Source organism: Myotis davidii, unplaced genomic scaffold (genome assembly GCF_000327345.1).
Source record: "Myotis davidii unplaced genomic scaffold, ASM32734v1 scaffold1113, whole genome shotgun sequence".
NCBI classification, from domain to species: Eukaryota; Metazoa; Chordata; class Mammalia; order Chiroptera; family Vespertilionidae; genus Myotis; species Myotis davidii.
The window spans coordinates 118,503-133,051 of NW_006284942.1; the positions used below are offsets into that span (position 1 = coordinate 118,503).

The 14,549-nt window shown below is 35.5% G+C and overlaps 1 protein-coding gene across 6 annotated transcripts in view; it reads left to right on the plus strand.

Annotated features, from left to right (window-relative positions):
• Window positions 1–14,549, plus strand: part of RALGAPB (Ral GTPase activating protein non-catalytic beta subunit) — an 89,995-nt gene that overhangs the window by 23,836 nt on the left and 51,610 nt on the right. For 3 of the 6 annotated variants that reach the window (XM_015558423.1, XM_006755215.2, XM_006755217.2), the window contains exons 6-15: window positions 202–333; window positions 2,775–2,953; window positions 4,164–4,312; window positions 4,437–4,653; window positions 6,871–6,906; window positions 8,121–8,322; window positions 10,983–11,150; window positions 11,675–11,789; window positions 12,172–12,319; window positions 14,158–14,222. In XM_015558423.1, coding sequence (XP_015413909.1) covers window positions 202–333; window positions 2,775–2,953; window positions 4,164–4,312; window positions 4,437–4,653; window positions 6,871–6,906; window positions 8,121–8,322; window positions 10,983–11,150; window positions 11,675–11,789; window positions 12,172–12,319; window positions 14,158–14,222 — 1,411 coding nt within the window. The remainder of the gene's footprint in view (window positions 1–201; window positions 334–2,774; window positions 2,954–4,163; window positions 4,313–4,436; window positions 4,654–6,870; window positions 6,907–8,120; window positions 8,323–10,982; window positions 11,151–11,674; window positions 11,790–12,171; window positions 12,320–14,157; window positions 14,223–14,549) is intronic. The other 3 variants (XM_015558424.1, XM_006755218.2, XM_006755219.2) reach the window with 1 other exon arrangement.

The following is a 14,549-nucleotide window of genomic DNA, read 5'->3' on the forward strand; positions in this document are numbered from 1 at the left end:
CCCCCCCCCCCCCCCGAGTGCACACATTTTTGTGCACCGGGCCTCTAGTTTGTTTTATAAACAAGGGTTTTATTTATCTTACTTCAGTGAGGTATAAATACATGTTTCATCTATTTTCTCTTGTATTTTAATGCTTGAATGTATTATTCATTCTAGTTAAGAAATGAACTTAGTTGTGTGCTTTTCTTTTATTTTTTCTAGATTGCTACGCTTTACATATGGTCCTTCATTTCCTCCATTTAAAGTTCCTGATGAAGATGCCAGTCTGATCCCTCCTGAAATGGATAATGAGTGTGTTGCACAGACATGGTTTCGCTTTTTACATATGTTAAGGTACTGTTAATTTAGTTTTCATGTGCTCTTTACCCAGTAAGTGTCTAGAGCAGAAACCATGCTATAACTTTCTTAATGGATTTCAGAGTGTCAGGTGGACCCAAAGTGGACAGCACACCCATCTACATCATGTGCTTTCTGCTCTCCCTGTTCAGTAGGGTCAGGGTATGCTCAGCTGCTCTTTGTCTGTACTCTTTATGAGCATGTTTCCTGTGGTATTTGCAGTATTTTGTTCTCTTGCCTGTTGTTACAGCCTAGAAGATATTTTTCTAGGAATTTGTAACATATTGTGGGGTCTGGAGACTACCTTGCTCCTCTCTGTGACCTGCACTGACGGTCAATATGGTTCTCAGAGCCTTTCCTCTAGTAACCTTGTTTAAAATTTTGCTGAGGGATACTATAAAAGTTCAGAGGGATAAATTGCTACTTTCTGCTATTTCTTTCTGATAATTCTCTTCAATTCAGCTTCATTGCTTCCTACCTTTCTATTAGCCCTATCTTTGTGCTCTATGGAACTTTTGTTCTGTTGTGTACTGTCTTGATTCTTAAACATTTTCCTTGTATATCTTTTCTTTCTGGTTTGATTAGCCTTATTTTTCTATTTGTGTACTAGTGATTCTAATTTATTCTGTATGACCTTTTTATAAATTAAGAATGTTAACCATTTTCTATCTATTTTTTTCCCAATTTGTTTTTCATCTTTCAGTTTATATTCTTAATCTATTTTTCTGTAATTTTGTGTTTATTTAAGATTAGAAGTGTTTTCTTTGTTCTGATTTTCATTGGAATGTCTCTACTACATGAAATTTTGAGTAGAATATTAGTTGATATTAGTTTTTGTTTGTTTTTTATGTTCCTGGTTTCCTAAGCATTCAAAAAATTTAAAATTTAAAAATGTAAATGAAATCAGGAAGAGTACTGAATTTTATTCAAATCATATTTTGGGATTTATTTTAAACGATTAAAAGTTTTTTCTTTTTTACCTGTTGATGTGATATATTAATTTATTTCAATATGGAGGTTCCTTTTCAGTAAATCTAGGTCGAATTTGGATTTTTAACAGGCTCTCTACTTGTGTCAGATATACAGAGCATTGGGAACTGTAGGAATGCAGTTACCCATTCTCATTTCAATTTTTTTTTACTCTGTTCTCTAATAATTTGTGTACCAGAAAAATCATTTCAGATTTACATGTGGAGAAGCTGGTATAAGCTTTCTGGTACTGCTACTAGACTTATCCCCTCTATCCCACATGATGAATTATAGTTCTATGGATACAATCTACTAACACTAGAAGCCCATATATATGGTCCCTTGTTCCCACTTGCAATTAAGAAGAGTCTGAGTGGCCAAAACCGGTTTGGCTCAGTGGATAGAGCGTCGGCCTGCGGACTGAAAGGTCCCGGGTTCGATTCCGGTCAAGGGCATGTACCTGGGTTGCGGGCACATCTTCAGTAGGAGATGTGCAGGAGGCAGCTGGTCGATGTTTCTCTCTCATCGATGTTTCTAACTCTCTATCTCTCTCCCTTCCTCTCTGTAAAAAATCAATAAAATATATTTAAAAAAATAAAAAAAGAAGAGTCTGAGTGGGTAGTATAAGAGGTTTCAAAGGGCAGAGCAGTTATAAACCATTGTTTTGTATTTCTCAGCCTAGTTCTTTTGACCTCATAGTGGAAATTCTTTCCAGGTATTGCCTGTAGGTTTAAACAATATCACTTTGAGTTGACGAGGCCATTTAATGCATAGCTAAGTAGCCCATTTTGAGTAGAAATCGAAATCTATTTTTTAGTGGAAATATTTAAAATTATTTACACATAAAATATATGTTGTTTTGAAATATATGGCTTTAGTACATACACATGAATACAAACAATCCAAATTTTAAAATAAGTGAATATGTTAGTATTAAAGTAAAATTTTTTTCTTGGAGTTAGTGATTTATTTACAATTTTTATTCCATTGCTTAATTCCAAACGTATTAGAAAAATATCCATGTATACTCTTAAAAATTTCTAGTCTCATTTGAGTCTCATTCTTTGAATAGGCAGAGTAAATTCATGTAAACATACTGCAGGTCTTCTGTAAAGAAGTGCTGATGTTTGAGTCCCTAGCTAGCCTGTTAACCCTTTGTACGCCATAAGCGTCTGTAGACGCAACCTCCCATATCAACTCTGGTCGCCCAATTTTAAAATCAGACTTGTTGGTGACATCTCTGGGTTTGTAAAGAAAATTATGGTAACTTAAATTCGTAAATATTCCAGCACATATGAAAGAAATGGGATGGTTTCTGTTTTGGACGCGTGGTAGTTAACTGGTTAAATACAGATAAGCCTCCTCTCTGAATTAAATAGAGACAAACAGCCCTGTTCTTAAAATAGATTGCATGCAGTTTATTGCTAAAGAATCTTTTAAATGTTTAATTTTTCTCTCTCTTTTGATAGTAATCCTGTGGATTTGAGTAACCCAGCCATTATAAGCTCTACTCCCAAATTTCAGGAACAGTTCCTGAATGTGAGCGGAATGCCACAAGAATTGAATCAGTATCCCTGCCTTAAACATCTGCCTCAAATATTTTTTCGTGCCATGCGTGGGATCAGCTGTCTGGTGGATGCATTCCTAGGTGAATTTTGTGTATGTTGCTAGATGTTTGAAGAGCTACATGTAGATAACTCTAGAGTCTAGTTTTATTTACTTACTTACTTATTTATTTATTTTAGAGTCTAGTTTTAGGTACTTGTATGAAAGCCCAAGAAAAGGATGAATGGATTTGATTATAAATAACAAACTAGGAAAATTTATTTGGAACAAATATAATAGAGGGTTTTGTTGTCTTTATATGAATAGACCAGACAGTGCTAAGAAAAAGAATAAGACCTGGTAAATAAATAGATCAAGGATATGAATAAAAGATTTTCAAAAGAAAACTGTTCATTCTTACTAGTAATTCAAGAAAATACAGATTCAAATGTATTATATATCTTCTTACGTTTATCATTAGGAGGCAAGTTATACCTTTTATGAACTATTTTGAACTGCTTTTCACATTTTAGGACTATGAAAAGTCAGAATTGTTTTTACCTGTTGAAAGTCAATGATATTTTAATATATCACTTTCTAAAGCATTTGTTATGTATATGTGTTACTATAATACATACATAATATACAGGGTGGGCAAAAGTAGGTTTATAGTTGTAATATAAATAATACAATAGTTAATAAATAGTACAAGAATACATTCTGTGTTTTGTGTACTCACAACTGTAAACCTACATTTGCCCATCCCTGTATTAGGTCAAATTAAGTTTGACTGTCATATAACAACTAAAAATACCAGTGTTTGAAACAAGATAGTTTACTTAGATGTGTGTTAAACCCAGGGCTAGGCAGTACAGGGCTGCTATAGCAGTTCTACCGTTGTCAGGCACGTGCATCTTATGGCTTGGCTCTATCCCTTCTGCACTCTCTCATGGGCCATAATACTTGAATGCGTTAGTTCCAACTATCCTATTCAGGAATTACGAAGGAAGGAGAGCCTACACTTGATTGGTCCTTTTAAGGAGATTCCCAACATCACCCACTTTTCTGTGGTCAGAACATGGCCACATCTAGCTGTGAGGGAGGCTTGAAAATGTAGTTGTTGATTTTGTAGAGCCAGGCCGAGCTAAAATTTGTGTTCTATAACTCAGGAAGAGAGGGCAAATGGGTATTCGGAGGATACCAGCAGTCCCTGCTATAGTCTGTACTAAACATTCACTGGTGTTGCTTGAGGAAGATTTTCTGACCACATATTTTAAACTATGAAGAATAACTCCATTTGTCTTTTCTTAAAGGCATTTCTAGACCCCGATCAGATAGTGCTCCTCCAACACCCGTGAATAGATTAAGTATGCCTCAAAGCACTGCTGTCAGTACCACCCCACCACATAATCGAAGGCATCGGGCTGTTACTGTGAATAAGGCCACCATGAAGACAAGCACAGTAAGTTTTCATCACCATTATTATGCTGTATAATGTTGACTTTTTAATCTGCTGTCCTTTTTTAAAAGTCCTTTTATTTTTCCAAACTTTTCATGAGTGTGCATATATTTTTGTGTCCTAATAGGTTAGTACTGCTCATGCCTCGAAAGTTCAGCACCAGACATCCTCCACTTCTCCTCTCTCAAGTCCAAATCAGACTAGTTCAGAACCCCGGCCACTGCCTGCCCCTCGGAGACCAAAGGTTAACAGCATCTTGAATCTCTTTGGATCATGGTTATTTGATGCAGCATTTGTTCACTGTAAACTTCATAATGGGATTAACAGAGACAGCAGCATGACTGGTAAATATTGCTCAAGAAATACGTTATCATTTTTTCTTTTCTTTTCTTTTTAATCTTTCCTACCTGCAAGATTAATATGTATCTTGAAAAGCTCTCTGTCTCTGACAAAGCAGTGTCTTGTTTTTAACCCCTTCCAGCTGAACAATTTTGGAAGTTTTGCTACCTGTCCTATTTATGTTTGTTTTATGAGGTTTGGCTTTTTCTGGTTTTATTAGACACACTTCATGTTAGCCATTTTTGTTGTTGAATCAGATGTCTTGTAGTAGGTGTCCTGGAAGTTCCCTTCATGTCAGCCAGGATAATAATATTGATATCAAGAATTAAATATTTTAACCAGAAATTTATTCAGAAGAAGTGTTTTCTTAGATTTTGACAACCATTCACTCATTAGTACATATAAATATCAGAAAACTTCTGCTTCACAAGACTCTAACTTCTCAGGTTTTAGTATAGAGAAATTTATTTCTAGTGTACACTTTCAAAAATACCATTTGTTCTGAAACTAAAAAAGACTGGTGGACAGTAACTCAACCCTGATAGCTTTACTTAGGTTTTATTATAGAAACATCATCTAAATAAAATCTGATTTATTTTTGCCATCTTATCATTATATTTGGAAGTAATTGCATAGGGTGCAGGATGAGATGTAGGGTAGTGCAGAATGTACTGAGGGAGGACTATTTATGACATATCTTATAGAGCTGAATAATAATAATGGCTATCATTTATTGAGCTGAATTACTCTGTGCCAGGCACTGTGCTATCTGCATTAGTGAGTGTATTGGTTGTTTGGTAAGAAAGCACTTTTCCACTGGTGTTGGAAATAGCTTGATGAAAAAGGAAGCTTAATTGCATTAGTTTATGTCTCTCTACGGAGAATGTTAATTCCAAAGATAAAACTAGCGTCCACAAGGATCTCTGCTTTCTTTCACAAATGCATTTTTGCCTATTTGTATCATTTCAGAACTAAGGTCTGTGTCTGTTAGCATTATATACGTATAATTATTTTGGATATTCTTACAGATCTTTTATATAATTAGGAGAAGTTGTGACTATAAAGACATTTTCAGGAATATAATTTGAGATTGCATGGTTGAGTTTAGGGATTCCTTTATTTTTTTTTGTTCAAACTTAAACACTTTTTATCCTACCATTTTCATATTATCTTTTATTTACAAGTTTAAAAGTGGTGTTTATTTATGGATAAGTAAATGTACTTATGATGACTAAATGAAAACTTAAAAACCATTTTTGGCTTATGTTTTCTTACGTTCATGTGTTTATATTTTTAGTTTTCTGAATTATGTTTATATTTATTTATATATTCTAGAATGAGTCAGACATATTTTTACTTTTATTAAGATGCAATTTTTACACTGTAACTTTTGGATATCAAGCTGTTGACACTAAAATCTCTGAATCCAGAGTGGTTCAAGCTGCTGCCTCCTTGGTGGGCTTGCTTAAAGGGAATTTACAGCTCTTCCTGCTCTCTAGGGATTTTGTAACAGCTTTGCTCACCCTCTTGTTCCAAAAGATAGAAGTCAGAATTCAAATCATATGTGGGCAACAAATTCTTACTTTTAACTCTTACCATTTTCCTTGGTGGGGAAAGGATAGAAACTTCTCTTCACTGATTATGTTCAGAGATGAGAAAGGCTGTTCCATTACCCAGGAGACTGGAAGTGTCCAGATAATTGAGTGCGTTAGAGTGCTGTTGAGTGCCACTTTTGAGGTCCCAGTGGGTGGTGGGAAGTTTGGAAATACTAACACTGTTAGTCTGTTTTCTAAATACTGGCTGTCATCAAGGAATTCTGCCATCCAGTTCACCTGTAACTTAAAATGTTTGCTTCTATGAACTGGTTAGCTTTAGATTTACTTGACAGTGCACTGTGCTTTGTAAAAAGTAACATTGAGCTGGGAAGGGTTAATGAACTAAAAATTTAATGCACGTTACGGGCAGTTCAAAACCTCAATTCTTTTGTAGTTGTGTAATTTTCTTTATTCATTTCTTTTGCATGATACAAAAATTATATTTTTGGATCTGAATGCACAATTTCCTATGTTTTTGAATTAGCTTGTGGTATCATAACGCTTTTAATCTAATTTTTAAAAAGCTAAAAAGCTTCTTAACTTACTGTAAGATTTCACCATCTTTAAAGTATTTTATAATTACTGCTGTCCTTTGATTTGTTTCCATTTATTTCTATTATCTTGCAGCATCTTTTATCCAAATTCTTCTTTCTTATAAATCTTGTAAGTAGGAACCAGAAGCTTCTCCTTAATTGCAGTCATGTTTTTATTTTTTTCATAATTCCATTAAAAAATTTGATTGTCATTGTCTCTTGTAGTTTTTGCACTTGGGAAGAAAAATACTTTTCTGTGTTTTGAATGGGGAAGATTGTTGGCAAAAGCAAATTAATCTGCCTGAATCAGTCCCATTATTTCTGTATACTAGTCTGGTCATGTCATGAATTCCAGGATTTTGCACTAACTGTGTTTTGGCTTTTTTTGTTTGTTTTTAAGCTTTAAGCTTATTTTTATACAGATTTAATGTTTGATTTGTATGCATTTTGCATGTAGTGTTTTTTAAATGTATTATTGCTGGATAGCTTATTCAGGACTAAAAATGGCTCATGGGAAGTTGCATAAAGATTTATACTTGACTCTGCATTCTATTAAAAATATTACAAAATAATTTAGACATTTCATGTAGAGTGATAAAAGATTTCAGAGTGGTTTTCAATACACTATGAAATCTTTTATTAAAAATAAAAGCAACTTTCGAAGGGCTTCTGTTTCAGTGACAATGAATGACCATGATAGATAATCTTTCTTACCAATCCAATTTTCTGATCTATCAACCTCCAGTTAGCTGCTGTCTATGGTTTTTAAAATTCATTCTCATTTTGCTTGGTTGGGCGATTCTTTGGTGTGTGTTTTGGAGTTGGGTGGGTAGTGGGAATGCTCTTTGTTCCTACCCATTCTCATCCTTACTTTGCCCTCTCCCTAAAATATACAGACTGGCATGGGATTACCCATTCAATAATGATGTTTGTCTGGGGTAATGTGGAAATTGCAGTAGCTATTTGTCTTAATGTTTAAGCATCTTTCTATAGGGGAAGTTAAAAACAGAATAAATAATAGAAAAGCCAAATTTTGTATTATATATCTGTATATGAGTACAGATATATGTAAATGTACTTTGATGATTGAAAATTCAGTTGGAAAATACTTCTAGTAGAATTTGTTAAACTGACAATACCACTATAGATTAATTGTTACCCATTTTCCAAGAAGATTACAGAGAGCCCTTAAAAAAATTAAGACATAGTTGCTAAACGAAAGAATTATTGGATTTTATTCAAGTAGTTATTTAATGACACCAACATTTGATCTTTGTGTCCAGGGTCCCATGAGCCTATTTGCATATTGACAAATATAATAAAACCCTCCTTTTCTCTCCCCAGCCATTACAACACAAGCTAGCATGGAGTTTCGACGGAAGGGGTCACAAATGTCTACAGACACCATGGTTTCCAATCCCATGTTTGATGCAAGTGAATTTCCTGATAACTATGAAGCAGGAAGAGCTGAGGCTTGTGGGACACTGTGTAGGATTTTTTGTAGCAAGAAGACTGGAGAAGAGATTCTGCCAGCTTATTTATCCAGGTCTTAGAATTTTTTTATGTTTCATTTATGTAGTTTGGGTAGTGAAACTATATCGTAACATGCCTTGGTAGGCTGAATTGATAAGTAAATGTTGGTTTGAAATACCTGAAAATATCAGTAAGTAATCAAAATTTTTGCTTGAATTCTTCTGTTTTACTTGCCTTATTAGATTTGGTAAAGACCCTTAAGATCCTTTTAATTTTAGAACTATTATTTATTCTATTTTATTTGACTTATAATTTTGGAGAGATTTGGAAGGATTATACTAATTAATTTTTAGCACCGTATTAGACACTGTAGATAGTTCACAAATGTTAACAGTAGATCTGTAGATCCTGCCTTTAAGGAGCTTATTTTCTCGAGTGAGCAAAGCCATGTACACAAGTTACAATGATCCAGTAGTAATAGGAAGTTGGTAGGAGAAAAGCACATAGTGCTGTCACCATTCAGAGGAAGAAGCAGCATACACTTACCCTGGGGGTTCAGGAAAGAGTTACAGAGGATTGAATGATTGTGCTGGGTCTTCAAAGAGATGGGTAGTATAAGCAAGTTGGGTAGGGTCCTCTTATCCAGATTTATGACTTCAACCAATTTTCCTGAATGCCTCTGCCATCCATTCAGTTAGTTGCTTATGCCAGAAACTAGGAGTTATTTTAGTCTCCACTTCTCTTCAGGTACATCTTTAGTTGGTCAACCAACTCCTGGCTTTCTGCTACTTAATACTCTTTCTAATCTCTCCACTTTGTTCCAGCCATGACACTTTAGGCCTTTTACATTTTTATGAAATTAACTTGAAATGGCCTATTTTTGTTGCCCATCTCAACTAATCATTCGCACATCTGCTGAAGTTATATTAATATCAACAAGAGCATTCAGGTGTCTGTGTATCTGCTAGGTTCTCAGGAGAGAGGTTTAAATGAACTATCAGAGGGAACAAAGCATATAGATATGAAACAGAATGGTACATTCAGGGTACTAATCAGGAGTATCTTAATAGGCTCTCAATATGACTTAAGCAAAAGGAAAATCATTTATGATAAACTAATACCATTTAATATTTTCGAAGGTCAGGATATGCAGCAGGGCCTCATGATGGGCAGGAACCAGCATCTAGAAAGTGTTCAAGGACCAGAATGGGTTTTCCTCCTTTCTAAATTTTCTGTCTTCATGGTCTTCAAGAACTGCTTCATTGTTCTTTGCAGATCATTTTCTTATATTGCAGTATTCTAAGTTCTCAGTTTCATGGCCTTTGTCTCGGTGACCAGCAGGGCCAGTTAGCATCTCTAAATCCTAATTTCAAATTCCTGAGAAAGAGAATCTGATTAATCAGGTGTCTACCTCTGGTTTAGTCATCTATAGCTGTAAGAGTGGGTCACATGGAATGCTGGCACCCCTTGTGTGGGAGGGAGAATTATTGGTTGGGGAGATACCACAAATGGTAGCAGCAGCAGGAAGGATGAAGGTTATGACCATGGGCTTTCTGTCTGGTCCATAAGACTGGATAGAACCAACCAAAAAAGCATATTTGTGAGGGGACCAATGATGAGTTTAGTTTTGATCGTGAAGTGTCTTTGGGGTATTTATCAACAAGTATTTATGCCATACACTGCACAAGGATTACTTGAGTACATCAATAGACATGTCTTGCCCTCAGGTATCCAGTATACTTTTGGCTAATAGATCTGGAGCTCAGGTGAGAGGTATGGGGTAGAGAGTGAGTTGATTATATTCAGTGGCTTAAGTAGTGTTTAAAACCAGGCTAGTGGAAGAGACAGTTTAGAAAATTATCTAAGGTTGGCAGCCTGAGGGACACCATTACTAGAAGGCAGGCAGAGTAAGAGGATTTATTAAAAGGAAATAACCACAGAGGTCAGAAGAATAAGGAGAGAAGAAGGGAGTAATCAGAGGTTTGAGTGCTTTAAAAAGGCAGAGTCAGTTAAGACTTAGGCATGTCTTCTGGTTTTAGCAATGAAATGGCCTTTGTTTATTTGCTAATATAGTTTTAGTTTGGTTCTAGGGAGAAAAGATGGATTGAAATGTGTTGAGCAATGACCAGGAGGTGGGGAAGCTGTTTCGGAAGAGTTTTGCAGAGAGGAAAAGTGCCTTATAGTAGTAGAAGAGTATACCAGTAGAGTTGCTCTTGAATGATGGAAGATTGAATGCTTAGTTGATTGCAGGTTAGAGGAGCAGATTAAAAGTAAGGTATACTCAATGTAAGGTACACTTTAGGTATATTCCTATACGAAGTCTTATATAACATCATGATGAAGGCAGGGTTGAATGAGGTTTCTTTCTTTGTCTTTTCCAAAATTATGGGTCACAGAGAAAAAGGCACATTTTTAATACAGTAATTCCTCCAGTTTATTGATAATTACTGCAGCCATTTGCTTTGTTTTGGTTGCTTTATTTGTAGGCACCTGTAAATTTGAGTTGTAAGGATTCAAAAAGGTATAATAAATATGAATGTTTTTTTCATTAGGAAAGATAATTTTGGTTCTTAGTGTTTTTGATTCAGAATTGTTCTAACTTCAGTAATACCTTTAAAGGTTAGAAGTAGTGAAGAGTGCAAAAAGACTTTCGGGTGAGTTTGTAGAAAATACTAATAATTATGGGAACAACTGACCAGCAGTTTGTTTAAAATTTTTTTCTTGCTTTCCTAGATTTTACATGCTTTTAATTCAAGGTTTGCAGATAAATGATTATGTGTGCCATCCTGTCTTGGCCAGCGTTATTCTAAACTCCCCTCCTTTGTTCTGCTGTGACTTGAAAGGGATTGATGTTGTGGTTCCTTACTTTATTTCAGCTCTTGAAACCATTTTGCCTGACAGGTAAGTTGTCATTCTATATTAGCATATCATTTGTTGGGTTTGGCCTGGTCTGTTTTGGTGGTTCCTCCCCAGTTTCCTAGTTTATCACGATCAGTTGTCTTCATAGCCCAAGGAGACTCAGGCCACATCAAATGAGTGTAGAATATTCAGACCCACCTCATCCCTGAGCTCCTTCAGTTCTGATTTGTCCATGGGCATGTTTAATCTTTTGTGTCCTGGTTTGGAGGCGTAAGAGCAACCCCGGCCTAGAAGTCCTAAATTTTGTAGAGTAGGCCTTACATTTAAAATCAGTCAATCAGATTCTAGTTTAATTCCATAACAGCAGTTTAACATAGACACACACACACACACACACACACACACACACACACATTATAGAATATAAACTCAGTGGAAAGTAGGTACTGCAGTGTTTATGAAACCAAATCCAGTGCTTGTATTGTGAAAAATTGGCATAATGTATATTTGGTAATAGCTAAAAACATACTTTAATTTGGAAATACTAATAGCATTTTTTTTTGCAGAGAACTCTCCAAATTCAAAAACTATGTAAATCCAACAGAATTAAGAAGATCTTCCATTAATATCCTGCTTTCTTTGTTGCCCCTCCCTCATCACTTTGGCACAGTCAAATCTGAGGTATTGTTTCATTAAATTTTTTTAATATTCTATGTTCTGTTTTGTGTGCAAATTCAAGTCAAATTATCTTTTAAAAATGGAACAGGAGCTTTTAAAAACATTTTAAAAAGTATTTTAGTGAATCAACAAAGTTGATTTGTTGTGGAAATTTCTTCTGTTAGTGAGCATGCCTCACCTAACATTTCAAGTGGTGATATGCTGGTGACATCTGATAACATAGTATGCTGTTGAGTTAGCAACAGACCTAGCACAGAGGCTAATATTAGTCAGATTAAAAGCCTTGCTTGTTAGACTGATCTGCTCTTTGTCCACTGTATCAGTTTCTACATGGGCATAGTGTACCACAGCAATCAATGTTAAATATTATTTGTTTCTTCCATAGGTGGTTCTGGAAGGAAAGTTTAGTAATGATGACAGCTCTTCTTATGATAAACCAATAACTTTTTTGTCCCTGAAGTTGAGACTTGTGAATATACTAATAGGTGCCTTGCAAACGGAAACAGACCCCAACAACACTCAAATGATATTAGGTTTGTGTTCATACATTGTTTTTGTAAGTGAAAAACCAGATAATTTTGACCCAGACATGTTGAGGAGGCAGTGGTTGGCGATGGGAGGCTAAGTCTAATATAGCTCTACTTATTCTGAATCAGAAGCAGAATTTGTTTGCTTTTATATGTGAAAAAATGTAAAGGAGTGAGATGAGGTGAGAAGAGCATTCAGTTGTCTTGGTAAGTCATTTTTGCTTAGTTGCATCTGTGTTCTTTGTTTTTCTCTCTCCCTCTTGTCCTTCTCTCTCTCTCTCTCCCCTCTTCTCTTTCCCGCCCCTTTCTTCTGTTTCCTTTCCTCCCCCTTCTGCCTCTTCCTCTTGCCCGTTGCCTGCATATGAAAGTATTTTGAGGTGGGTGTAATTCTGGAAGCTGTGTCAGAACTCTGCCAAGAGGACCATGAAGAGTAGCTGTGCTTCCTCCCTTTTTCCTTATTGTTTTCTACTATCTCCTAATCATATTGATTGCATCTTTTTTTTTAAAAAATATATTTTATTGATTTTTTACAGAGAGGAAGGGAGAGAGATAGAGAGCCAGAAACATTAATGAGAGAGAAACATCGACCAGCTGCCTCCTGCACACCCCCCACTGGGGAAATGCCCGCAACCCATTGCCTCTTAAATGGCTCCTCATCATTATGGTCACTGGCATATTTTAAGCCCTCATTACTCTCAACTTGATCACTGCAACTCTTCCTTACTGTGCTTTCTGGCATTCATCTAAACAAGCCAATGGCATGGTCTTAGGACCACAGGAACTCTGTGGGGAGTGGGATACTAAAGAAGTGAATAGTGTGGCTTTTGCCCTTCAGCAAGTCTCACTGCAGAGTTTGGAATACCCTCACAAAGTAGTCAGATAATAGTAGAAGGCAGTACTGATTGGATGTCATAAGGACATCAGCATGTCCTTAGTATTGAGAGAGAAGAAACCAAAAGATCAAGGAATACTTCATAGGGGGAAGTAGAAGTTAAATTGGATTTTATAGGGCATAATTTGAATAGACAGAAATGATGGTAGTAGTGGTTGGAGTTAGTGCTCAGGAAGGATAGTATGTTATATAGTGTGAAGGTGAGATAAGTAGAGAAGAGTAAATCCTTTCATTTTTTGGAAAGGAGTTGAAGGAACAAAGGTTAAATCTCAATCTGAGAGAGCCTTTAACTTGTAGTGTTTTAAGTTATTCAAATAACATATCACTTGAAATCAGATAATTTCTGTGGTTGATAAGAGTGTTTAGTTTTGCTTTCCCCTTGTTCTGAAGAGCACCGTTATACATTCCAAGGAAGAATCAATTGGCATTCTTGCCTTAGATTGGCAAAGCTGTATCTGTTCTGTCTTTATCCTTTGTGGACAAGAGTACTCTCCCACTGGGATGAGAAAGCAGTATGTTAGGCTCACGATCTTGTTTCTCTCCTAGCCTTTCTAGGGCTATGAGTTCCTTGATGATAAATACATTATATTTTGAAGGCACCTTGCTTTCAGCTTATGTAGACATAGGCAAGCCCTGAAATTGAGATGTTAATGGTTGGTCTTTCATTAAAAAATATCTGGTAATGGTCATTTTTACATAAAGCAAGTTTGACCTTCAAATTTATTTTAGAAAAATGTGGTTTTAAAACTTTGGGGGCAGATCAGAATTAGGGCATTTTAATGGAGTATCTTTTCTGACTAGACAACAGATTTATTGGTGATTTTATGGAAATTTCAGGAATGCTCTATTAAAAATCATGTTTCTGCTATTAACTGAGTTATTTTAGCCATTTTAGTATTCTTGTCATGTATTTAAATAAAATGCTTTTTTAAAATTTTTTTTGCTGTTGCAGGAGCAATGCTAAATATTGTTCAAGATTCAGCACTTTTAGAAGCCATTGGTTGCCAAATGGAAATGGTAAGATTACCACATGTAATCTGTCAGAAACTATCAACTTGTGATTAAATTTCATTCTGAAATATCGTCCTCGTGATTTTTAAAGGCATTTGTTTGTAAATTCAGCTTATTGATGCAGAAGGATTCTGTTTTGAAATATCAGATATTTTGAGGCTTCTTACCTTTCAGTACCTCATCAACTATACATCAAGTTCCTGAGAGATACTGCTTGAGAGAAATTCCAGCAAACCCAGTCTTTATTGCTTAGAGCTCTTACTTTTTTTGCTGTGCTGTTGAATTGGCTTGAATAATCTAGAAAAAGCCCCTTACTCCATAATTTCTTCTTTC